At 53.3% G+C, this 26,286-nt stretch overlaps 1 protein-coding gene across 3 annotated transcripts in view; it reads left to right on the forward strand.

Moving 5' to 3' along the window:
• The window catches only part of STARD8 (StAR related lipid transfer domain containing 8), a 54,851-nt gene that overhangs the window by 17,832 nt on the left and 10,733 nt on the right, over positions 1-26,286 (forward strand). The window contains exons 1-3 of one of the 3 annotated variants that reach the window (XM_034064195.1): positions 14,568-14,703; positions 23,549-23,620; positions 25,775-25,856. In XM_034064195.1, coding sequence (XP_033920086.1) covers positions 14,631-14,703; positions 23,549-23,620; positions 25,775-25,856 — 227 coding nt within the window. In that variant the 5' untranslated portion in view covers positions 14,568-14,630. Of the gene's footprint in view, positions 1-14,567; positions 14,704-21,826; positions 21,957-23,548; positions 23,621-25,774; positions 25,857-26,286 lie in introns of those variants that run through there. The other 2 variants (XM_005145222.4, XM_031045556.2) reach the window with 2 other exon arrangements.

The following is a 26,286-nucleotide window of genomic DNA, read 5'->3' on the forward strand; positions in this document are numbered from 1 at the left end:
GGAAAGCAGCTGGAGCCTTCCTGAGGCCGGTGGCCATGGCAGAGGAGCCGTCTGTTAACCTTTGTGCAGAGCTCCCGTGTGCTCCGGAGAGGACCGGCAGCACATTCCAGCAAGGCCGGGGGTCTCTCACCTGGTTAATGATTGAGCCACAATAACCCTTCTTGTGTGAGCCTTTCTGAAAGTCACCTCTGCATAATGACATTAACTTTTGCAGGCTGCTGAGGCGGGTGTGGGAATTTGAAGGACAGGGTCTGTTCCTGCATTTCCAGCAGGAAATTCTTTCTTAGGTGCAGGAAAGGGCGGCTCACAGGTTTTCATTTGCTTTCTGATTAAACTGGCACGTTACTTGCCCAAGGGATTGTCAGTGGTGTGGAGCTGTGCTGGCCTTGCTCTGCTCTGCTACATGCTCATTCCTCCACTGTCTCACTGGGGGGTGATCCTGGCTGCTAGATCCTAACCCACTGGGTCCGGGGGTGTCTGGCTCCCATCTCTCATTGCTCAGCCGTGATGCCCATCTCACCAGCCCGATGCTCTTCCCTCTGTTGCTCTGTTAATCATTGACAGGGTTGCTGTGCCACATGGGCACGCTGGCCCAGTGCACAGCGGTGGAGCTGTTTGTTGAGCTGGTGGAAGATCCCTTATCAGAAAAGGGCACTTGTTACCCAGTGCCAGTTACAGGCGGAGTTATCGTTAACGGCTGGTGCTGGGAATGGGCTTTAACAAGTGCAGCAGCTTGGGGGACCTTCCCCATGGGCTCAGTTATCTTGTGTCCTGCTGCACAGAGGCACATATCCAGCTTGAGTTCCTTGTGCTGTCCCATGGCTGTGCTCAGCCATCCCCTTCTGTGGCTTCCCCAGTGTCCATTCTGCTGAGGTGTCCTGGTCTGTGTTATGGGTTGATGCTGCTGGTCAGGGGGCTGCCAAAACCCCTTGGCCAGGCTGTGTTTTGTTGTCACACCCCATGCATGTGAGATGTAGCTGAGGTGGCAGCTGGCTCCTGGACCCTCTTTGAGCTGGGTGCAGCAATCGTGTGGGGCTTGGAACCTAAGCCAGGCAGAAGATACTCACTGCTGTGGCTGTGATTGCAGTGCTTGGAGCAGGGAAGGTGGTGGGATCTTGGGGCTGTCATCAGGATGGATGTAATGAGTACCACTCAATGACCTGTGTGTGGGGGAAGAGCAAGGGGGCAGCAGCAGCAGAATAGGGGTTCCCTGCTCTGCCCCTCCATGCTACCTGCCTTGGAGGACCTCAGGCAGAGATGTGCAGTGTCACAGCCCAGGGTACCCCAGGAGGGGACAAGTTTTCAGCAGGGTGTGCTTGTGCTCTGCCATTTCTTTGCCCCCCATCTGTCCAATGTGATGAGAGTGCCTGGGCTGACAGAGCAGTCAGCATCATTCCCAGGACAGCCAGCTCCCGGTGCAGGCCAGAGGGCAGCACAGTCCTGGGGTGAACATCTGGATGTCCATGGACCCTTCAGCCAAGGCTTGGGCATCCCGTTCCTTAACTGGGAGCAGGAGTTTGGTGGCTCCTCCTGGGATGGCACCCCGCTGAACCCAAGGGATCCAGTGCACCCGAGGCTGGGTGTGCTGGGGGATTTCCTGCCCTTTATCTAGGAGTGAAAAGCATCTGACTGCAGCACATGCGCATGGGGCTCACAGTGACCCTGCACCTTCCAGGCCAGCACAGCCTTGCTGTGCCCTTCAGGAGCGGGGCTGGCTGTGTGCAGAGCTTGCAGGAGCACAGGAGGTTACCCAGGGAAGCTGTGGCTGCCCCATCCCTGGCAGTGCTCAAGGCCAGGTTGGACACAGGGGCTTGGAGCAGCTGCTCCAGTGGAAGGGGTCCCTGCCCATGGCAGGGGTTGGAGCTGGAGGAGCTTTAAGGTCCCTTCCAACCCAAACCGGTCTGGGATTCTGTGATTAACCCTGTTCAAGGACTCCATGCTGCCAGCACGGTCCATGGAGGCATGTACTGGTGGCAGCTGGAGAGGGTGCTTCTGACCCTCAGCTGTGTCACTGTTCAAGTACAATCCATTTGCAAAGCTATGTGATTGGTTTCTATTCTCTTTCTTCCCACCATGAATTTTACAGGAATATTTTTGCTGCTGTCAAGGGCACAAGTTCAGTGTCTGAATGCTCTTTTGTCTGGTGCAGCACAGAGGAGTCACATTCTCTCCCCATTCCTTCTAGGAATGGCAACAAAATGCTTCCGCTGCACCCTTTGCTGGGTGCTGCTGCATGATTTGTGGGGGAATGAGGTCAGACCAACGGCCCCCAGCTGGAAACAGGGTGATGGTAGAGCCAGGGCCATAAATCTGCAGGCATGGAATCAGAGAATAGTTAGGATTGGAAAGGACCTGAAGATCATCCAGTTCCAACCCCCCTGCCATGGGCAGGGACACCTCACACTAAACCATATCACTGAAGGACCTGTCTTTGAGCTGCAAGGCTCTCGTATGATTGCGGGGTGTGCAGGAGGGATCCAGGGACCCATGGCTGCAGAGCTGGGTGGCTGGCAGCCAGCAGCTCAGCCTGGGGCTGGGGGAGGACAAGAGAGCAAGAGCTTAAAGAAAAAAGGAAGGAAGAAAAGGAAAGGACCAGACAGGAGGATGCTCTGCTGCAAGTGCTAGGGCTGGGCTTGAGGCAGCGGGTCAGGCTGGGGAGGGAGGAGTGGTTCTGGGGCTGCAGAGCACTGAGCTGCAGCTGGGGGAGAGTTCATTCCCTCTGCTGCTCACAGTGGAGCTGGAAATGGCCATGGGCAGTGGCAGACAGTGGTGTCACGAGGCTGAGGGACGGTGACACTCTGTGACTCAGAGAGCACTTGACCCCCTTTCATCAGTGTCATTGGGCAAGAGCAGGATGATGGGCTGCCAGGGCTGGTGCTCCAGCTGCATTTTCCCATGCAGAGAATTGCCCTGTTGTTGCTGGACACCTTCCTTATGAGTGTTGGTTTCATGGGCCACAGCAAGCGCCTCATGGTTTATCCCCTCCCTTTTGCTTCACTCAGCATCCTTGTGCCCATCTCTAAATCTCTTTGTTTTCTGTCAGAAATGTTGCTTATTCTGATCTTTTTTGGTAGTTTGGAGCAGGGAATGTTTCTTGACAGGCAGTTAAATGTCCTCATTAGTTTCTGTGGTACATAACCTCTGTTGTGAGGTGTATCCCAGGCACAGTGCAGGGGTGGGAGCACCAAGGACATTGTCCAGCAGACATTACTGCAGACTTCAGCTGCTGGAAACGTCCATCCTTGCCTGCTGGGTCTGCTTCATGGCTTGCTTTTCCTTAACACTTTCTATGTGGTCGTCTCCACAGGTTTTAGGGACCAAAATGAACCCTGTATTTCCTTGCCCAGCTTGTCTCATCAGAGCCAGAGGAGCAGCCCAACCTCTCGGGCCCTGCTTGGCTACTGCATCCTTATGCTCTGGAGCTCTCTGAAGCACTTGTTACCACACTCCAGAGCAAGTGCCAGCTCTTCTCCTGCAGGGACCAGGGCTGTTCGCAATGGGCACCTCTATGCACCAGGCAGAACATCATGGACTGGGCAGAGATGCCTGTTTTCGGGAGGCAGGCGTGATCTCCTGCTGAACCCTTGACCTGTGCTCCGGATGGACACTTGCTTTCCAGCCAAGTGGCAGCTGAGCCTGCTGCTTTCCTTTCCCACGCCCGGCCCTGCACACACCTCTGCAGCACAACTCTTCCATTGCTGCTGCTGCTCAGCAACAAAACCAGTACCAAGTGTTGTAGGCATCTTGCAGCAGCAGCTGAATTGTATCAGGCTCCTTTGGGCATCTGAGACTTCAAGCCCTGAGCATGCATTTTATAAGGGGCATGGTTAGGGAGGTGTTGAGGTCCAGTGACAAAGGAAGTGCTTTTGTGAATGCAGGGAGCTGGGCTGTGCTCTTGGCTTTGCTCCTGACTCCAGGAGAGGCATTCTGCTCAGTAGAAGAGATAACAAGGTTGTATATTGTGAGCTGTGACTGCAGGGGGGCACTGCTGAATCTTGTCACCAAGTGTGTTTAATGGTCCTGCCCCATTACTGATCTCTCCAGCAGTGCCTGTGCCTTTGGCAGTGCCATGGACAGCTCTTCGGTGGTGCTCCATGTGCTGCTTCAGGTCCTGGGAAGGACTGTGGAGGGAGAGCTCTCCTTTTCCTATGCTGGGAGGTTCACATTGGAGCCTCCTTGTTTTGTGGCAGCTGCCTCTCTGTGTCTGGGATTCCCTAGTTTCCTCCTTTCTTGTGTGTTGTGTAGGGATGTTGGTGTGAAACCAGTGTTTGTACCTCCCAAGCCCTCATGTGTCACTTTACTGCCCGGTGGGAGCAGAGACAGTGCTGTGCAGGGAACTGCTGGGCTGGGGGTCCTATTGCCAGGGTAGGGGGTCTAGTTTGGGACGCACCACTTTGCCTTCTTTATTGCTGTTTCCTAATGGCAGTTTCCACATGGGAGCCCTGTCCCTGTGCTTTGCAGGAAGCTTGGGAACTGCGTTTCTAGCTGCAGAGTGGCATGGCACGGCTCCTTAGGGAGCATGGCAGGGGATGTAGGACTAATGTGCTCTTGGAGAGGGGCTGGGGTAGGTGTGTGTAGGTGCAGCCCCTGTCCTGGTCTCTCCAGCTGTGTGGAGTGGTGCAGGACCTTTAGTAATGCACACAGCCGTGTGAAGTCCTCCTCTGCCCAGCAGTGCTGGGAATGGAGCGGGTGCCAGGTTATGAGCCTGTTTTCAGGGTCTGGGGCTTTCCTTATCAGAGAGTTTGCATTTGGGTTATTGATTTTGGACCATTTTTGCTCAAGACCTGATGATGCTGCAAGGACACAGGGACCTCTGGCTGAAGGCTTCTCTTACATCACCAATCCAGAGCATGGGAACTTGTTGGGATTCCCTGAGGACCTGAGGCACACGCAGTTTGCAGGAGGGACTGAAGGGGTTAAAGCTGCTTCGCAGTGTGATTTAACTGAAAAAAAAAAAAAAGGAAAAAAAACCATTTCCTTCATGTCCAGAGACAGTTTATTTTCTGGGCATTCTTCAGGGTTCAGGGAGGTGCCTTTTCTTTAAGGCATTTCCTGTAAGCAAGTTTATATTTGGACTGGGGAGGGTGGGGAGAGGAGGTGGGTTCTGGGGAGGGGTCCAGCAGCCTGAGCCAAGTGACCTCAGCTTTTGGCTCCTCGTCCTAAGTTGTTGGAGGTGGCAGCTACGGGAGCAGCAGCCATGGGTCTGGATGAGGGATGAGGAGTGAGGTCCTGAGGGGCTCAGCCGTGTGCATGGATGTCAGGAACCCCAAACACCCTTTGCACAGATGGGTCAGAGCAAGCACAAGGGTGTGAAGCTGTCGCTGCTCTGGAAGGAGTCGGTGTTAGGGTTCGGGTCAGCCTCACTGCTGTGGGAGCTCACTTGGTGCTGGGTCAGAGCAGCTGCCTTGGGCTTGGAGCTGATGTTCCCTCTCATTGCTTCTCCTTGCTAAGCAGCGACCCACTAAGACACCAGTAAGTCCTTCTGTAATGTCTGTAGGGTTTTCAGGTTAGCACTAGGAATTTAAGGAGCAGGCTGGTTTATCGTCACCATAGTTCTGCACTGCAAGCACCAGAAAATAGCTGACTTTCTTTGCCCAAGAAGGAGTCAATGCCAAGAAAAGGTGATCTGTTATCCACTTCTGCACGTTAAGGTCATCCCTTCCATTACCTTTAAGGTGATGAAGATAAGTGCTGCTGGATCCCAAATTCTGACCTCTGTCTAAATCTATTCTCTCCCCCAGGATAGCTTTCATTTCATTTAAAACAAACCCAATAAAGCAAACATCATAAAATATGAGATCATCAAAACTTATTGTGCTCCCAATGTCCATAGTGCAGATTTAACCCTTTTCCTGTTCATCAGACCTTAGTTCTTGTGCAAGGTCCTTGGAGCCGGCAGGCCCCTGGGTGAGACGCAGCAGGTTGGGCTCACCTCTGCTGTCGCTCAGGCAATTCTCCCCTTGTTCCCCATGCCAAGTTTTTTCTCCCCCATTTTGTTTTCTTTTTATTAGTGTGATTTCCTAACATCGGAAGAGGTGAGTTATGAAACTGGAGTTATCCAAACACGTCTTGTTTGAAGATAGCGTTTCATCCAGCAGATGCAGCTTCCTGCTCTGTAAATGGCTTTCATTGTTTCGCATTGGCTCCTGGCCCTGTTTCTGCCGATGCCATGGGTCGTGCTGCTCAGCTCTGGCAACCCTGGGAGCGGTGGTCCCAGCCACGGCTTGCTGCTGGCTGTGAGGTGGTGTGAAGAGGCTGAGCTGAGAGCACTGGTGTTCCTTAGGCAGCCTTGTTGGATGCTCAGAGCTTTCCAGTATGTGTCTACTCTTCCAACAAGACTGTCTATCGAGGCCAGTTGGTGCCATTTCTGCTTGATCACACCCTAAGTGTGTGCCTCTCATAGCCCCCTTGCTGACTGCTGCCTATGGGATGTCATTTGTTGAATGGGATTCAGCCCATGGGGCCTGTGTCCTGATGCCTGCTGTTGAAATGGGGCTGACACAGCATGGAGAGCAGCTACAGAATGTAACACTGTCATCAGCACAGCTCTGTCAGAGTTGGGTTGCAAACCAGGCTCATCTTGTGCTGGGTGATGTACCAAGACAGCCACCAGATGAATGGTTGACATCCAGATTGCAGAGGAGGAAGGAACCAGGGAAGAGAGGGTACATAAAACAAGGTGGTGATGAGGATTATTGCCAGCACAAAAGAAGCTGTGTAAGTTTTAAACCTTTCTCAGGCACTGCAGAGAAAGGGGGTTTGGAGATGCATCCTTGGGTACTGCTGAGGAAGAAAGCTGTGGCTGTGATGTCCTGTCCAGGACTTGTGTTGCCTTCAGGCATGGGTATTCCTTGCAGTGGTGCAGGATGTTTCTGCCAAATGTGATATGGAAAACACTGGGAAGGATTAAAGTGATTTTGTTTAAAGATCATAGAATCATAGAATGATTTGGGTTGGAAGGGACTTTAAAGCTCCTCCAGCTCCAACCCCTGCCATGGGCAGGGACCCCTTCCACTGGAGCAGCTGCTCCAAGCCCCTGTGTCCAGCCTGGCCTTGAGCACTGCCAGGGATGGGGCAGCCACAGCTTCTCTGGGCACCCTGTGCCTCAGCACCCTCATAGTAAAGAACTTATTCCTAAAGTATAACCTAAATCTCCCCTCTCTCAGTTTAAAGAGGGTAGATTTATCCTCTTTAAAACAAGATGTTTATCACCTGGAACCAGGGGCATGAGGCTGTGTTTGCTGGGAAGCCATCGAGCCCATGGTCAGTTACCTGCCATGAAGGAACAGGAGGAAGAAGATCCTTCAGAGCACATGCTGCTCTGTGTTTGCTTAGAACTGCTTAATCTGGGGCAGCATGAGCAATGCCAAAGCCTTCCCTGTGTCAGATTGAAAAGGATTTGGCTTTGGCAATGTGTGCCCCAGCCTTTTTCCCCTTAGGCTCCGCATCTGTCAGGTTTCTTTGGCTACAACTGCTGCAGACTGCTGTTGGTCAGATTTATAGCTCTACAAGCACTCATACCAGGACCACGTCTCTTTGGTAACTGGAAAAGTGCCAGCTGATTGGTAGCTCTGATTTTAAACCTTTGATCTGGGAAGCAAATAAAGAATGCATTAATTTTTCATAGCAAATAGGAAATGTGGCTGAAGAACAGGGTGATCTGCTGCTTGAATAGCTGCTATACATGTGCCAGATGTGTTTATTGGTGAAACAGGAGACTGGTCTTACTTCCCACTCCTGCCTGCTAAGATGGGTGCTGGGGGGGATCTGTTTTGATCTTGAAAAGCTGGAAGCTTTGCAGCACAATGTGGGTGCTGGGGTGGGGAGAGCATCTGTCCCCCATTCCCTTCACTGGTACAGTCACCGTGTTTGCTGCTCTCTGAGATCACCCCATTATGAAAGTAAACCTGCACTGCTGGGTTTATTAATTCTCTAAAGTATGTTTCTTGTTCTGCCTTTTGGAGATGTGAGATGTGGTCCCCAGTGTGAGGACACTGCCTTGGGAGGCAAGTGACTTTCCCTCCTTCCTAGCTTAGGCTCCCTGGATGTGGGGCAGCACAGTGATTCCCATGCAAGATGTCTGGGGTGTCTCCCAAAACCATCTGCTTCCTCTGTGGACGGCTTGGCCCTGGGAGCACCACACCATAGAGAGCTTTTGAGAGGGAAGAGCTGCAGGTACTGGTCTGGTGCTCCCCCCTGCCTGCTTGCAGCCACAGATGGGAGTGAATCCTGGTCTGCATGGTCCTCTGCTCTTCCATGGCTCTCTTCTGAGTGCCTCCCTAACTTGAATGACACTGAGATGAAGCCAGAGATCTTCCTGCAGCCGAAGGGCTTGGGTGATGACATGTTTGTGTTTGTGAGGTGCGTGTGTTGTTTCCTGTTGTGTCCTCCCTAACCAGTCCGCAGGTGATGGGAGAGATCCCTGTGGTGGTGGCAGGACACATAGTGTGGGATTAAAGGAGTGATCAAGAAGGAGGAAAGTTGGAGCTTACTGGTAAGCTAAAGCTTCTGTGCCTCAGACTCCATGTGCTGGCCACAGGGATGCTCTCAGCTGTGACCTTGCTGTAAAGGGATGCAGGCAGGGACTTGACTGAAGGCAGGTTTTTGGTACACTGCCTTTCTCTGTCAATGGAGCCTGTTTGGGGAGGCGCTGGGTGTGCCCCAGACCTCTTCCTCCAGCACAGGAAGCCGTGGCGGGGGTCATGCTGTCCCCGGAGCTCGGGCACAGCCATCCTGCAGCAGCCCATGCCGGCGGTGCCTTGGCTCCCTTGCTCCTCTGCTCCACAGCATTCCCACTGCTCCAGGAGCAGGGTTTGTTCTGATGGGTTTTACTTTTGCAGGAGCGGAGCACAGTGTTGTCCGGGTTTGGATGGGATGTGGAGCTGCAGATGTTTGCTCATTCATTAAGTTCCGCAGAGCTGCTGCCGGAAGCAGCACCAGGCACTTGGCAGAGCTCTGCACGTTGACGTCTTTCCTTCCTGCCCCCTTCCCCGAGCGAGCCCTTCCGTCTGCAATGGCAGCCCCTAACTCAGCCTCTTCTGCCCTCCTCCTGCAGAGCAGCACTTTGGGGTGGTGGGCTTAGGTCCCACAGGAAGCGTCCTGCAAAAGGAGTCCACAGCTTGCCACTGTGGTCAGAGAAGGCAGCGGGTAATGAAGTCAGAAGTCTCTGTGGTTAGTATTTGATGAAGTTCACTGGCATTTTATGTCTTGTCTCAATGGAGAGGAGGAAAACACCATTAAGAACCTGTCTTGGAGAAGCCAGCCCTCCCTGAGTGCCCAGCTCTGGAGCAGGATGGGACCTGAAGCCTCTTGATATCCCAATCTCCTTACTGTAGAATTCTCTTGGAATTCAGTCCTTGGAATTCTCTCTGGCTGTGCTGACAGAGCCGATCACCTGCCCAACTGCTTCACCTGGAGAAGCTACCTGCTCTCTGGTGCTACATGTGCTCCTTGAACAGCAGCTGTGCTCCTACATGGCTCCTGGCAGCATGGGGATGGCATGGATAAATATATGACCTAATGTTGCACAGGTCTGTGTTTTGCAGTGTTGCAGCACTCTTGTGTCTTGGCCAGGCTCCTGAGCCCATCTGGGTACTGAATGATGGGCTGGTGTCCTGGGTTCAGCAGTAGTGGCTTTGACATGCTAATGTTGCTCCCCTTTTGCTCATCTCCAGCTTTGCCTGGGGTACTGAACTTGCTGTTTTCTTGTACTCTAAAGCAAGGTACAGCCTGTCTGGGATGGGGCTGGCTAGGGACCGGCTGCAGTGCCTGGAGGGCTAGTGCTGCTCGCCCCTTCAAGATGCTGAGGTTGCCCAGGACCGCTGGTGCTCTGGGCTAGCCCTTTGCAAAGGGATGGGAGTAGAGACTTTCACAGCCTGTTTTCCAAGCAGCTCAGTGCTCAGTTATTCTAATCCCTTGTGAAAGCTGAGTGTTAATGAAGAGCTTTGAGTTCCTGCAGAAAACATGCACGTGTGAGTCAAAATTAAGCTACTCAAAAATAGACACAGATGAGTTTGAGAAGGATGTGAGCTGATTGATTTACCACAGATGACGTTAACCAGCAGCGCTAAGGTAGAAGTGTTCTGAGGCAAAGGTTTCCTTAGAAACATCAACAGGAGAATTGCTGCACACTAGCGAGGCTGAAAGGTAATGCTTGAGAGGAGACAAACACTTTAAAGCCTTGTTCTGAAGGGTGCAAAGATGACTGCTGGGGAAGGTTATTGTGTAAGATACTGCTCTGCAAAGCACCGGAGTATGAGGCCCAGCCATGGGGTGGGCAGCCCCTGAGGTGCAGCTACAGGAGACGATGATGCTGAGGTCCCTCACCCTTCAGTATGTGGTTGTATGGGCTTCAAGCTCGGTGGAGGGCTCTTCCCACCTGGTTTCCTGCTATGCAAGGAGACCCAGCTGAGCTCTGTGATAGCCTTTGCTTTGGTCCTTCTGCCCCAGAACAGTGCCCACTGCAGCAGAGTTGGAATCTCCTCCATGTGTGGATATTTCAGTGTGACTGTCTTTAGGACAAGGTTCTCCCAGTGTAACCTCTGGAAAGCATCAGACGCAGACTGGGGTCTTCATCAGCCCTGTGCCAGTCACGAGGGGAAGTGGTGTCCCAGTAGCAGCAGACTCGTCCTCACTGTGTTTGGCTGTGAGCCCAAATGAGACCATTGTGCTGTTGGGGCAATACTCAGGCAGGGAAGAAAACCCTGAGTAGGTATTGCTGTGACAAATCTTTTACTTACATAGGGGCTTTCACAAGAAAGGGAAACTGGAAAGAACATGTCTGTTCCTGCCAAAAGCACTGCTCTGCCAGTAACTGGCCTCTGTTTTCTAGTGCTGCTCCTGTAAATAGTCGGTGTGTTGAATTAGGGCTTCCTGCTGTCCTCTAACCCATGGGCTTCTCCTTGCCCTGACCCTAGGGAGGTCTTCCTCTGCTTCTGACCTTGCTGTCTGCAGCCACAGCACTGACTCCAGTGTATTCAGCATTATAACTTCCCTTGAGCCGGTATAGCTGCGCAGGGGGGTGTGAGCTCAGGCACTTGTGCATCCCTAGGAAGGCTGGGAAGTACTTGGTTTGTTAATAGAAAACTGAAGAGAGAGCAATTTTAACCATCTCAGAGAAGTGTTTTGCAGTACTTACAGCACAAGTCTAGGTTTCAGGGCTGTCCTTTGGCTATGGACCAGTCCAGTTCTCTCTGTGCATCCTCAGATCCTCCCTCTGCTGAAATGTGAACAGGCTCTTTGGCCATGTGCCACGAGGCTTTGCTTGCTTCAGCTCCTCAGAAAATACCATGTTATACATAACAGGCCATGTTTTAGGCTATGTCTTGGTTGCGTCTGTGGGGGTGTGGAGTGCGGGGCTGCTGGCAGAGATGGCTGGGCTGGCTGCTCTGGTGGAAGAGAGCAGATAGGACCAAGCCAGGTAACCCAAGTCTGCCATTCCCATGGTTTGTCTTCCATTGGGATTCAGCATCTTGACTGTCAGGCCAGCATATGAGTGTGTGACATTGCTTGAGGCCAGGCTTTGCATCCTGTGTTGTAATATTCCCTGACGTTCCCCACATTCCTGGCAAGGAGACTTCTGTATTTTTTGCAATGTTCCTTTGTCTCTTTGCAGAAGTGTGACCTCCTTTGAAAGTGCTTCTCAAAAAGTCTTGGCCTGCTCTGTCCAGCAGCTCCTGTTAACTTCATAAAGAACAGGAACCCTTGAGCTTCCCCTGCAGCCCCAACACTGTCTCCTTCCAGTGGGAAGGGGAACAGAGAGAGGAAGGTCATAGGCTTTGCTCAGGTCACCTCCATCAGCCTCAGGTCCATGCTCTCTGGTTTCACCCTTGTTCTCAGGTTTTGCTCTGACCTCCAGGTTTGTGTGATGATTATGGTCTCATCAGCTGTGCCTGGACTGCATAGTCTGGAGGGTCCTGGGTGGGAGGAGAGCTTTGGAGGAGGCGGAAGCCACCACAGTGGTCTTTGGGTTGGTGTCCTGCCTCTAGCAATGGCCTCTTCTGTCTTACCTGCCAGGGCATAGGAGGCAAGCTGAGGGCTGGGTGGGATATTGTGCAATGCTGAATCCCTTGGTAGCGGGTGGAAAACCTGTTATGTTTCCCACGAGGAACTGGTAACCTGGTGTGTGACCTAGTGGAGGGTTGGACTGGAATCAGCACAGCTTGTTACCAGCTGTATCAGGGTACATTAGCCCTCCTTCTAGCCAGACTTCAGAGAGACTGGGAGAAGACCAGTTCGAGAAGGAGATGCAACGAGCCAACACACAGGTCCCCATGCTGGGTGTTCTCCTGCCACTGGGACCCCCTTCCCTCACTTCTCTGGGCAGCAGCTTCCCAGGACACGCAGGCAGCTCTCAGATGGACTGTGCCAGCTCCCCCTTTCTCCCACAGGTGAAGAGGACAATGGCACCAGGATCTCCTCTGTGCCCCAGGAGGAGCTGTAGGTTCAGGGACCCCCTCAGCCTCCTACTCTGGGCAGCATTTCAGTTTGCTCAGGATGAGGGGATGCTTGGCTGCCTCTCCCGTCACTTTGGAGCCAGCAAAGCTGCTCTTCTCCCTTCTCACCCACCTACAGATGCTGGCTCACTGGAGACCCCGGAGGCAGCTGCTGCTCTTTTGTTGCAGCTGGAAGTTGCAGTCTGGTTTGCTTCTGTGGTGCCATAGTAGCATTAATGACAGAAAGGCCTGGCCAGGGGGAGTGATGGAAGAGGCTTTTCCTAAGGAGAACTGGACCAAGATCCCCTGTGCAGTGGGCAGGACATGTGTATGGCACCCTCCTGTGCCTCCCTGCACACTTCTGGGTGACGTGGTTCCGATGCTGCCATGGGTATGGATGGCACATGTTCCCTTGGAGAGCCAGCCTCGCCCACCAGCATCTCCAGCAGCCACCTGCACCATCACCTGAGTTTGGTGTCTGCTGCCATGTGTGCATGGAAAGCTCTTTTTCACTGTAAAATACAGTGGTGGTTATTATTTGTTATCAGTTGGCTGAATCTACTGCTGACTTTCAGCCTCTTTGCAAGGGAAGTGCTCTCTTTCAGTCCTGAGAGGATCAAAGATCTCTTGGTTCAGGGATTTTATTAACCTCCTATGTCAAAATAGCTTTTTGGGATCCCTGAGCAGCTTTAGTGGCATGTGTGTTGTGAGCTGGATGGGGCAGTCACCAAGGCACCCTCAGCTGAGGCATGCAGCCGGGCAGCAGCACTGCTGTCTCTGAGGCCCGGCACTTCCCTGCATTGCTGGGACGTGAGATCACATTTGGAAGTGGCTCTTGACTCCTCCTGCGTTGGTGGAAATGGTGCACATGGTGGCTGGTAACACGAATGGAGACGCACTCCATGTGCAAGGCGATGGCTCTGGCAGCTGAACGCCCTTGCTGGCACATGTGCGGGTGTTGTCAGGCTGCTCCTCTCCAGTTTGCTTGCAGATGTATTTACGAACCCTCTCCTCTCAGCTGTCCCCCTCTGCACTTTGGACCTGGGATCTCCCCTGCCAGGTCCCTCTCAGCGGAGGGGATCTCACAGCTCATTCTGTAAGCTATTTATGCCAAAAAGCACCGACTCACGGAAGTGTTGCAGAGAATGTGCTTTTCATTACAGAGATTAATCCCATGTCAACCAGAACCTTCTCACTTGGACTGTGCTGTTCCCTCTGCCTGAAAAGGTCAGACAAAGCCTGCCTGCGTGGAGGGAAGGAGCACTCCTGGGCAAGGCAAAACTGATTCTACTTTTTGCTAATTCATTAGAATTAGTATTCATTAGAAAGTAGAAAGCATGAATTAGTAGAAAGTCAGCCAATCAAGTCTAGATGTCTTGGATAACAGTGCTCATGTTACTGTCCCTGAACCATCTTCCAAAGCTTTTGGTCCTCTTTGGTGTTTTGTGGCACTGAGTGGATCAGCCTTTGCTTTCCCAGTCTGCCATCTCCTGTGCATGGGAAAGGCTGCATTCATGTGTGCTGTGAGCGGTGTCAGTTGTGCACTCTGCAAACAGCCAACCAAGAGGAGTCCTGAAGCTGAGGTTTATGGTCACTGCTTTGACTAATCAATATCTGAAGGGATGAGAAAGGTGGTTTTGGTGGTATCCATTACTCCCCTCCCAGTTGGTTCTGCTTCCAGCTCCTTGTGCCAGCAAAATGCAGCTTTGTGGGAAGTTTCACACTTGAGCATCTCAGTACCTAATTTTCCCACTTGCAGTCGAAAGCCACAACCCACTCGGTGGGAACCAGCATCCTGGTGGTGGCCAGGGCAAGGATGGGAATGCCCCAACCACAGGCACGGCTGCTCAGGAGGGGATGCAATCCTATCCTGCCTCTTGGGCAGGGTTTACAGAGACCTGGAAACAGTTAATCAGTGTGCCTGCAGCTTGTGCGCTCCGGCTTCCTCCCGGCTCCCCACCAGCTCCCACCCCCGCTGCTCCGACAGTTGAGCCCTTGCACGGCCGGGGATGTGTTCGCTGCGAACGAGGAGCTGGATGGATGGTTGTCCCTGCGGGCAGGGGCAGGGAGGGCAGGTCTGATTAGCTGGGTACAGCCGGACTGCTCCCCAGTGACTGCTGTGGGAAGGTCTTCGGCCGGGAGCGCGCTCCCCTCCGTGCATGGGGCTTGGGCTGCGGATCGAGGAGGGCAGTTGTCATGCTAGTATTTTTCTCTGCATTTAATCCACGTTTTCCAATGAACAAAGCCAGGATTAACAGCTCTTGCCATGGTGAGTCTGCTTGTGTCCCAGCTCTGTGTCTGTATGCTTGTGTCCCAGCTCTGTGTTTGTATCGGGGAGGCTTCAGCCAGCAGCGGCTTCTCAGGGGAGATGGGAAGCTCTGTAAAATGACCTTTTTTTCCTTGTTAGAGATGACTTGAAACCAGTGTTTCCTTTGCAGCAAGTTCGGTTTGCTTTGGCTCCTGTGCAGCAGGGTGAAGGAAGGGTTAGGGGGTAATCTGTTTTGTTGTTAAGTTTTATTTTCCTGTTCTTGAAAACAGACCAGACTTCCCTTTACCTTTGTTTTTACTTCCTTGCAATGATCTGTAGCTCCTGCCCCGACAGAAGCACTGCCTGCTTGGCGAGGGGCTGCAGTGAGGCACGCTTTGAGCCCTGAGCCTCTGGTGCAGTCCGGCACTGCTGGTATTGAGCGTGCAGCTGTGCGTGGTAGGAAGGAGAAGGGAAATGGATGTGACAAAGTACAGGCTGGGTTCAGTCGCATTGTGTGTGGCTTTCCTTTCAAGCCCCCCTGCTCCCCACTTAAGATGCAGAAGGTGTAAGAGATCTGCAGCCTTTTTAATATTTGGGCTTATTTCTCACAGAGGCAGCCAAGCTGATGCAGTGTGGTGGCCGCACGGTGCAGTGTGGTGGCCGCACGGTGCAGTGTGGTGGCCGCACATGCCAGCTCCTCACAACCTTTGCTTGTTTCCTGAGCCCAAGCCAAATGCCTTTCCATGAGCCTGACCCCTGCCTCCTGCCAGGCAGCAAGGGTGGCTGGGGTGGCAGCCGGCACTGGTGGGGAGTCACAGAGTGTGGTGAGGCTGGTGCCAGCCATGCCCAGGATGTGGCATTGCCTGCGAATGCTGGTTTACTTAGAAGCAGTTATAAGTGAGAGGAAACAAGGGCATGGGGAGGAGGGGAGGCAGCTTCAGGGCTGTAAAGGGCAACTGCTGGATGGGGACAATGTTCCCCAGGAGCCTGTGGCTGCTGCTCTGTGAGCAGGGTGGGAGCAGTGCTGGTGCCTGCAGCAGAAGGGACTTGTGGCTTTGTATGGAGCCCTTCAGTGGTGGGAGAGATCCCACGGGCAGGGTGCAAGTCCTGCCCCATGTACACAGACCTCTGTTTGCAGGAGGAATGTTACTGTTGTTTTATCTTAAACTTAGGGTTTGGGGTTTTGTTGTTTTGTGCCTTGATTTGTCGTTATCTCCGGAAGGACAGCAGGGAGATGTCCCCATGCGGGAGGATGCTCTGTGCAGAGCACAAGAGCTGTGCTATAAACGCACCTTCAGTGTGCTGCTTGCAGGTATCATGGTCACCTGTGCATGCAGGACTTTGTGGGGTATTGCAGAGGTTTTTCTGACATGGGATGGGGTTTTCACACATTTGGTGTGTGCAGGTGTCAGTGCAGAAGTGCTGAGCACCTTTGCTCACACAGCTCCCCTGACCAGCTGCAGATTCAGGGAGCAGACAGCAAGTGCCAGTGTGTCACCCTGGAATTGGATGGGTTTATAAGTCTGTACAACACGGAAAAAGCTGCAGGAAAACCCCAAGGAAATGCTGCCCCATGGAGTTCCTCTGGTAACATACACCTGTGTGTATTCTAAGTAAAGGCATAAATGTAGGAGGAAATTCCCTTATGTATTAAGCAAGTCTAGATTTAAAAGTAGGAGCTGAGTGTAGCTTCTAAGCATGCAGCATGTAGTGCAGGAGAGAAACGGCAGCTGGTTGCATTGACTGGAGATGTGAATGTGTCAGCTGCAAGTGTTGGTTTATGGAATTTAGAGCTCTCTGCAAAGATGAGAGCTGCTGCTGATTCTGGTTTTTTAGCAAACCTATTGCCATTTTCCTTTGTTTGACCTTCTTTGGCCTTCAATGATAGTTTGTGTTGGGTCTTGCATTGCTTCTGGTGTAAGTGCTGTGGCAGAAGCAGCACTGGGATGCAGCTCTCTCGACTTCAACCTCACAACATGCTGGAGGCTAAGGGGGCATCATTTTGTCGGTGCTGGACCTAATGCTCTTCCAGGCAATGGGAACATGGGCTCCTGTTGTTGTCCATGTAAAGAAATGCACAATGTCACCCGTCCTTGTGAGGGAGGTGAGTTTTTGGCCTGTGCCATTGGCAGATGGTGAATGCTGTGACCCAGGGCTACTGAGGAGGTCAGGTGGAGAGCTTGAGCTGGCCCGGCAGGATGGCGTCTGCTAGTCCAAACAAAGTGTGTGTGTGTGAGATCCAGGGATGGTCAACAGGAAAACAGCAGTGCAGCTTCAGAGAGGGTGGGATACAGGATGGGCAAGATGGGTTCATTTTCTTCAGCATCTGAGTAGCTGTTTGCATCTTGCTTCTCAACATTTCTGGGTTTCCAGCAGCAGAAATGAGAGCACCATGCCACCACAGCCACCTGAGCACTGAAAATGCAGGTAATATATGCCAACGTACATCCAGTGCTTTGTGCCCACAGCAATTGTGTTTGGGGCAGGCTGCCCCTTTCCCTGTGAGTGTTGCTTGCTGGCTGCAGGTGCAGGGCTGCTGGAGCATGAGCGCAGGGAAGGGGAGCTCAGGTGGACCTGCAAAGCTCTGCCTTTCTATCCCATGTTTGGGTGCCATCTGTTTCTTTCAGCTGTTTGGGGTTATGCTGGGGTTTGTGGTGTTCTTCACTTGGTAAAGGGTAGTGACCTGCAGTGCGGTCACTCTGGCCAGCATTGCTTGTTCCTGCTGGGCTATTCATCATGCAAGCTCTTTCTTTGAACTGGTATTTCCATTGGGAAGCTTCTCACTGTCCCATGCACACAGATGGACATTTCTAGAGATACAGGCAGCTCAGCAGGGTGAATGTCTGCAATGCATAACTGGTGCCAAAGAGAAGATAGTAACTTCACCCCAAGTCTGTGTCTGGGTAGAAGCTGTGCTGGCACTGACAGACCTTGTCAGGGTGGTGCTTGGGGGGCCTGGAGCCGGAGGCCCTCTCTCCCCTGAGCTTGCTTTGCCATTGCCTTCTTCAGCTCTGGAAGCTGTGCTTGCTGCTGGGCTCTTGGGTCACAGGAGCTGATGGGTTCCTGCCCTGTTGTTCCTCTGGGGTCAGAGCAGATGCAGAAATGCAGGTGGGGGAGGCTATGAGCACACATCAGGGTCTTCACCTTCCTGGTCCTTTGTTTCTGTTCCTATGGTGCCCTTTGCATCCCCTTGTTCCTATCAGACATCTGCTCTGCAGCTGCACTGCTCAGACACAGGACATTAACCCCTGAGCTACCGCCATGCTCAGGCTCCTGGGGCAGCCTGAAGCTGAGAGCTGAGGAGGGGTCCCAAGGTGGCCAAAGGTACTGCAAGACTCTGAGGGGCAGAGATGCCTCTGGGCAGCAGCCATGTCCAGCAGACACCAGCACCCTGCTGGTTTCTTCCCTCCAGCAGCAGGTTCACTCTTGAGCATGGATGTCAGCTGTTCAGTGCTGCCTTACTGGGTCCAAACTAACACCATGGAGGAGAGAAGGAGATCCTTCGCTGCTGCAGGAGATGGGCATTGCCTTCTCTGGAGGTGGCTCTGAGGCTTTGTTGTCACAGCGGAAGGAAAGGAGGAGCATTTTCCCCTTTCAAAGTAAAGAAGGTAACAAATGTGTTTGCATTTTGCAAAGGTCCAGTGGAGCCTAATTCATTTGGGTCTGATGTGGTTACTTCAGTGCTATCTTGCAATCTTTATTAAGGACAGAAAAGGTTGCAAACATGAATTTAAGTTGCTCCAGGCAATGTATGTGGCTGTGGTGCTGTTCCCTGTGCAGATGGGATGCAACTCCTCTGTCTAGCCTGGAAAGGGAGAAGCAACTTTTAGGCAAGGTGTGCTGCACCACCAAGCTCTGGCATTGCCCTGGGCTTCCTTGTGCTCTTATGTCATGTTTCTGCACTGCAAAACACAGGGTTATGCTCACTTTGGGTGCAAAGAGCAGTTTTAATTTTACTTAGAGCAAATTAGAACAGGCATGAGACGACTGTTAGGCTCTTTTGCAGGAGAGGAAACCAAAGCTGTTGCTTGCAGTTGATAACTGTGGTTACATGCACTGCTGGGGCTGAGCCGAGATGCGAGCAGGGCAGAGATAAGGCAGGGGACCCAGCTCCAAAACAGGGGGCCAACCGCTGGAGCGGAGCCTGGTTTTTTACCTGGAACCTTCACTTGGGCAATAAAGCAGCAGCTTGTCCAGTATCCCAGGGCCCTTCCTTACTCTCTGCTGTCCACACTGAGGGGTTGCTGGGGTTTTCAGCCTTGCTGCCATCTGGGGCACAGCACACCAAGCAGGGCACTGTGAGCATCAGCCACAGCCAGGTATGGCCCAGGGGCAAAGGGGAAGGAGGGAAGGGCACTGGGCTGGTGGCTGGAGGGCATCTGGGAGCAGAGGAGCTTGCGGTGATGTATGAGGATGGTGCATGAGGTGTTCAGGAACCCAGTGGCTTTGGTCTCCTTGCCCCATGGGTGGTCAGATGGTTTTCTGCACAGGCTGTACCAGCCAGTGCTTGGGTACCCACACAGACGCTAGCCTACAGTTCCTGTGCTACCTGTAGGCTGGATTTTACCCTCAGATGTCCCTTGCCTTCATCCACACCATACACTGGCTGTCTGGGGCATGAACAGGATGGCTGGGCTGTCACCCCCTGCATGGTGCTGTCCCAGGGTAGTGATGCCCTTGGGAGCAGGCAGGGCATTTTGGGGCTGGAGGTGTGAAGGCATCTGAACAATCCCTTGTTGGCGATGTATCAGTTCCCCAGACTTGTGAGACCTATTTACTGCATGAAGGTTAATTATGGAAACCCGCTGCATCTGGGCGAGTGTCCAACAGCATTTCTCATTCCTATCTGTGTGCCCTGTCCATGCTGGTGGCTTTGGAATCTCTGCGGTTTGCTGGATGGTGCTGGGAGCTGGCCGGGCTGGAAGCAGATAGCTGGTATTTATGGTGCTGTGTGCCAAACTGTGTGTGGATGGAGGATGCCCATGGCTGTGTGAGATTCAGCATGCCTCTCCTGCTGTGAAAGCCCAGGTTGGTGCAAGCAGCAGCACCGGCACAGCATGGGAGCTTCCTCTGGGTGCCTCTCCTAAGCATCCTGGAAGGGGAGAGATGCCTTTAGTCAGGTGCAGATTTGGCTCATGATGCGTTTGGGTGATGCCCCTTTCAGAGAGGCAACCCTGATTTCTGTAAGCACTCTATTGCAAGCAGAGCTCATTCCTCTTTCACTGCCCCAGTAACTTCAGCAGTAGTAGGATATGCGTTTCCCATGGGAAGCTTGTTTCAGGTCCTCGCTTTTTCAAGCAACGAAGTCCCAGAACCCTGGGTTTGGGATTTTCTATCATTTCTGTAGGAAGCAGGCAACCCCTTCTGTTTATGGCCTGGAAGGGAAGCAGGGCTGCACTTCTGCATAGTCACTGCTGAAGCAAGCTCATTTTAAGGCGGATGGAAAGAAAACACACCAAAAAGAGAAGAAAAGAACCATCATTCCCTGTGGCAGCTGGAGGTTGGGAGCTGCCACCCACATCTGCCGGGCAGCTGGAATCACAGCTTTCCATTAGGTAATGCAGGGGCAATTTTATGATGTGGTTTTCTTTTCTCACACTAATTGGCTGTGTGGGACTTTTAATGGGGCATTTGGAAGCTCATGAGGAGCTGGGATCCTGGGGTGTGACTTCTTGTTTCGTTCTTGAGTTCTAAAACAAAAGTGCACTGCTGGGCTTCTGGGAAGTGGCTTTCCTGCCTGTAACTGCACTGGCCTCTGGTGTTCCAGCTTGCTCAGTTTAGAGCTTTTATTGCCTCTCTGGGGTTTTCCCCATGCACGCCTGTTCCAGGTCAGGGGTGGGGTAGATGTAGCCCCAAAAGCATTTGAGGGAGGGATGTCAGGATCCAGACATCCCATGGCCAGGAGCCATTCCTGTCAGAGCCGCTACAAACCCAGTGCAGATCTCACTTCCCCCACACTGATGTGTTACCATTCAGTGACTGGGGGAATTTTGCCCTTTTTTTCCACTTTCATGTTGAGTTTCATCCTTTGCTTCCACTTTCACTGCCAAAATGAGAACCTCTTTCTGCCTGGCACACACAACTCAAGCTGCTGCCGGCTGGCTCCATGGCTGTCCAGGCACATGGGTATTGGGCTCCTGAGCTTGGTGTGTGGTGAGAAGGTGGCTTTGTGGGATTTATCTTTGCTTCTTAGGGAAGCGTGGGCTCTGTGCATGTTTATGTGCCTGTCTGCCGGTGTCTGCGTGCCTGCTCCTCCCACAGCACAACTGCAATGGGATCATTTCCGTCATGTTCAAACTACAGATCTCAAAGATATTCAGATAATAGAAGCTTGTGAAAATCGTTTGCTGCCCAGACCCTCTTCCTGGCCTGGCTGAGGGTGGGTGTAGCATGCAGTAAACCTTTATTAGACACCAGAGAATCTGTATGCCTGGAAACACACTCATTTTCCAGTTGGACATATGGATTTCCCAGTTGGAAACCCATCTATCTCCATTGCTGCTGCCTGTGGTTTCTTTTAACCATCCTGAGGCAGCTGAGGGTCTCCAGGCAATGGCCCTGGGGGCTTGGGCTGGGTTTCCACACAGGCACTTGTTCTGCTGGCTGTTCAGTGTGGGTCTGGGCTCCCCATTGCCCTGTCCTGGCCATGGAGCTCCCAGGGAGGTGGCAGTGAGGGCTGGGGCCCCCATGCAGAGCATCCGGCCATGGCCCTGGTGTGGTTCACCACCCATTGGTGTGTTCAGTGGGAGTATTGCCTGCCCATCCTTTCCTGCACTTCCCTGGGAAAGCACGTCCGTGGGAAGGGCGGTGGGAGGAGGAAGCTGATGGCTCCGGCCAGGACATGGACACTTGGAAACCTTTTCTGTGCCAGGGCTGTGAATGGGGCAGGCTCCTGGCTGGGCTGGGCAGAGCCCCCTGCCCTCGGTGGGTTCGGTCCTTGCTCCGTAGGGCTCCAGGGGGATGCAGGGCTCAGTGCAGAGCTCAAAGCCTTGGACCCAGCTCCAAATCGGGGTGAGGAGGGAGGAACAGCCCCCCCCATCTGCCTGTGTGCCGGGAGGAGAGCGGAGGGGAAGGAAATGTCGTGCTCTGACTCCTCATTTCCACCGGGGCCATGGGCAGCCGAGCTCAGTCCCGCACAGGAGCATCCTGCTGCCGGCTGCAGCCCTGGCTGCTCCTCAGCCTGGCCCGGTGGCCGTGGTCACGGTGGGTGTCACAGGGCTCCCACACGTCCCCAGCCATGCTCTTCTACCAGTTCAGCCCCTCCGCCATCAGTGGTAAGCTCGGCACGTGGCTCTGGTTCTGGCTGCCTTCAGCTGCCCTCTGTGAGGGAGATGCCAGACCCATCCCTCCCTGGGGTGGTGGGCAGCAGGGGGTCAGGACACCATGGGGCAGTATTAGGGGGAGGTTGGTGTTTCTGTTCTTGGCCTGGGGCACCCTGAGCTGCAGCCCCATGGTCGGTGACTTCATTGTGGGTGAAAGAGGAGCAGGAGGGGGTCTGGTTGGGGTCTATGAGCAGGGGGGCTGAGGGAGATGTCCGTCCTTCAACCCTGCTTGTCACAGGTGCTCTGCAGAGCTTCCTGACCATGAGTGTCGGTGCAATCCCAGCCGGATGTGCTCTCCTGTAGAGATGCGCTGGAGGGATACAGTGTTCCATGGGGACTGTGCTGACCCAGCTGAGCTCCAGGGTTGAGGTTTCCATTGGTATTATTGGGTTTGAGCCCTGTTGAGGGCCAGGGGGTCAGCCTCAGGATTTCACTGGGCTCAAGGCACAGCTAAGGACAGCTGCACAGTTTGGACCCAGATGCAGATGCTTATTCCAAAACATCTTCCCAAAACCTCTGAAGTATTTGGGTCCAGGCTTTGGCTTGGTCCTATCCTTAACTGAACTGCTTGTTTTGAGCCTTTTTTTGTAGCTTTGTAATTGGAAATGCAGCCAGAGCTCTCAGCTGAGGCTGTTGGTGGATGGTGATGAAATTGGGGTGTTTCACTGCGGTCTGCTCTGAGTGGATGCGGCCTCAGTCCAGTCTGTGCTGGGTGGTGCCTCTGAGAGGCAAGGCTGAGACCCTGAAGCTGCTGTTGCAATTTCTGCAATTGAGGTCAAATGTTTGTCACCCTGAGCAGTATAAATCTCAGCAGAGCGATGCACTGCTGACACCAGGCAGCCGCCTCTTTGGCTGTGTGACTATGGGCTGGTTTGCCTTGAGTTCTCTAAAGTAGTGAGATTTCCCAGAAAATAGTGCTGGCTGTTGGATGGGTTTGTGTGAGCGATAGCTGAGCCATGTGTGAGGAATTGGAACTGGCCAGGGCGGAACATAGGGAACCATCAGGGTTTGGTGCCTGCCGGAATGAACACCAGCTTGAAAGAAGAGGTGGGGTGGTCTGGGGCGGTGGGAAGGAGGATGGAGAAGGAAAGGCTTTTTGGCAAGCCTTTCTGCAGGATGTTTGCAGAGGTGACCAGCCCTAAGCTTTGATGAGCTCTGAACTAATGATCAAAAACAAAGACCTTCCTCTCTTCCCTGGCAAAGGTCTGTACTTGGTTCGGTGGGTCCAGAAATTGTTTCATATAAAGGTGAAAACTGTGTCCTGTGGTCCTCTCACTCCTGTTACCTCCTGCTCTTTACCTTGTGCCCGTGGAAAGTCTAAAGCTGAGCAGCTTCTGCTGCATTGGGCAGAGATCCCCTGCACCCCACATCGGGACCCTTGGGACCCATTAGTGTGCCTCAACTCTCCTTTCTGCTGCTGAGTATTCCTCTGCTGTGTGCACATACACCATGGGGTGGGCAGCATGGGAGCTGGGGGGAGCAGGTTGCTGCTGCTCTGGGATGCATCAGCAGGATGCTCAGCCTGGTTCTTTGCTTTCTTTCAGAAACTGAAGCCAAGAAAGCTTGTGACTGGCTGCGAGCGGCGGGGTTCCCCCAGTATGCCCAGCTTTATGAAGGTGAGAGCTCCTGATCCCAGTCCCTGCTCTGTATGTGGTCTCATATCCTGTATCTCCAATACTTGGTACTATAACCAAGTACCAAAGGTAGCTGTGGGGAGAGCCCATATTGCTCTGGGGGGAGGATGGAGTGGATTGTTTGCTAATTAAACAATCAAGTGTTAAAACTTCTAAGCCCCGGACATGGCCATGGCCTGGAGAACAAGTCCCACTGTTCACTTTCCTGCATCCCCAAATGCTTCCTGCTTGGGCAGGGCTGTGAGGAGTCCCCAGGCGGCTGCTGAGGTTGAGGGCTGGCAGGCTGAGGAGAGCCATCGGCTCTTCAGTGGTTCAGGGAGTGTTTGCAGTGGGTGTGAGCACAGAGGCAGCCAGGGTAGGTAATGTGGAGGATGAGCATTTCCTCCCTTCCTCTCCATTGACATATCCTGCAGGCTCCTGCCCTGCCCCAGTACGCTGTTTGGCAGCAAGGTCTGCACTTGCTGAGCTCACACCAGCCCATGCTTAGAGCAGAGCAGGTCCTTGGCCTCAGGGTGCAGGGGATGAGCAGCCCCCAACAGCCCAGCTCCCACCCCCTCTACCATGGGTTCAGTGTGGTGGGTTTGAGCTGTGCTCACTTCAGACCCATGGTGGGACTCTGCTCACTGCTGGAGGGACCGGTGCAAGGAGCGGTGGCTGCAGCCAGCCCTGCTGGCCGGGACAATAGGGGGAAGCCAGGTCTCCGGGGGGCTGTGGCCATGGCTATTGTTCAGCTGAGCGCTTCCACTGCCCCCCACAACACGTGCAAGCTCTTGCCCCCCTGGTGATGACTTTCTGCCTGTTTTCTTCTGGTTGCTATTTTAGGGGGCAGGCTCCTCACATGGCCACGTGCAAGGACTGGCCAGGTTCCTGCAGGGGAGACCCAGGTGTCAGCCCCAAGCAGTGCTTACAGCCCAGGGCGGTGGGTGCTGGAGGCTATGAATAAAACAACCCTGTTCTCAGCCTCTCTGAGCAAAACTGTCCACATCCTCTGAGTGTTTTTCTCCCCAGCTGACCAGGCTCAGCATCCCCTTGGTAATTGCACTTGATAGCTTCATTAACAGCTGGGCTTAAATGCTTGTGGTTAATGGTCCAGGTCCTTATATAGCTCATCCCAGCAGAGCTGTCTCCAAGTGCATGGAGAAAAGCAGGGAGCTGGATGGAGGTGTTTGGCCACCTCACTGCTCGCAACTCATTTACCTAGAAAGGACATTGCCCAAAGTCCCAGGACATGGACTATCTCTGGGTCATCCTCCAGCTGCTGCCCCAAGACCAGCAAGCACATCTGCCTGTGGAGAACTGTCCTATGGCCTTTGAGGTGTGTGTGGGGATTGAATGATCTGCTGCTAGATCTACTGTGCCACCATACCAGTACAGTTTTCTTGTCCCTTGGGGATCTCCTAGCAGCTCCTAAGCCTCCCTGGGGGAGCAGGGAAGGTTTCTTGACCCTGGGGTATCAATGGGAGAAGGGAGTCATTGATCAGTGCTCAACACAAGTGTAATGTAGTATCTTATGGGATGCCAGAATGTGTCTTGGGCAGAGTTAGGGAGGTGGCTGCTCTCTAAAAGACACCATGAGGTGCTGAGGGCTCTTTATGCCCCCCTCAGTGTGTGCAGCCCAGGCTCCAGATGTGCTCAGCTGGGAGCAGGGCTGTGCTGGTGGGGCTTGTTTCATCCCTCTCCTTTGCCACCTTCCCACATGGGACCTGTGCTCACTCCCAAGGCACCAAAGCATCCCCAGCCTCTCCACACCTGCTCCATCTCTGTCTTGTGCTTTGCTGGCTGCCTCCTGGAGCTGTGGGCAAAGAGTGGTCCTTTGGGAGGAGCGGCTGCAGGCGTCTGGGTCAAGTCCTGCCTGCAGGGAGCTGTTTGCATCCCTATCTGATGGTTCCCCTCCTGCAGCCACGGCTGTCATGGGTGGCAGCTCCCGGTGCAATGTGATACGCCAGCCATTTCCTGCCTTCTCCAAGTCATACTCATGGCCCAGAGCCTCCCACACCTTTCGCCTCACTGCTCTCCTGCTTCGTCATCTCTCCATCCTTGGTGTCTCCTTCTCCTGTGCTCCCTGCTGGCACTTGTGCCTGGTAGAGCAGCTGGCTTGGGAATAGGCACTGATTTGCCTCTTGCTTTCCTCCCCAGACTCACTATTCCCTCTCGACATCAGTGCTGTGAAGAAGGACCACAGCTTCCTGGACCAGGACTCCCTCAAATCCCTGTGCAGGTAACGCTCCCTCACACCCTGACTGCAGCTTGTCGCTCCCTCTGCAGTAAGGAGCCTGGATGCATTGGCTCCTTCTGGGTTGTGCTAGAGAACAAGACAGCATGTTTTATTTTGAACATGCAGAGCTCCTGGTGAACAGAGACATTCCCCAGCAATAATTCTTCTCTTTGTGTGGCTTCCAGGCTGTGTTTTAATTTCAAGCTTGGGTAACTCCAGCCTGTAGAACTTGATTTAAAATGGATTGGTCGGAGCTGAACTCTCAGATTGAACATAGGCACAAAGAAACACCCAGTTTTGCTGTCCCACTGCTTGTGCTCTCACTGTCCCTCTCCTGCTGCCTCGTAGGCTGTGATCCTGGAGCAGGGAGCTGTGTCTGCCCAGCGTCTTAGATGCTGCTTTATTTTACAGGGATGCTCCATAACATCTGTGA

Source organism: Melopsittacus undulatus, chromosome 6 (genome assembly GCF_012275295.1).
Source record: "Melopsittacus undulatus isolate bMelUnd1 chromosome 6, bMelUnd1.mat.Z, whole genome shotgun sequence".
NCBI lineage: Eukaryota > Metazoa > Chordata > Aves > Psittaciformes > Psittaculidae > Melopsittacus > Melopsittacus undulatus.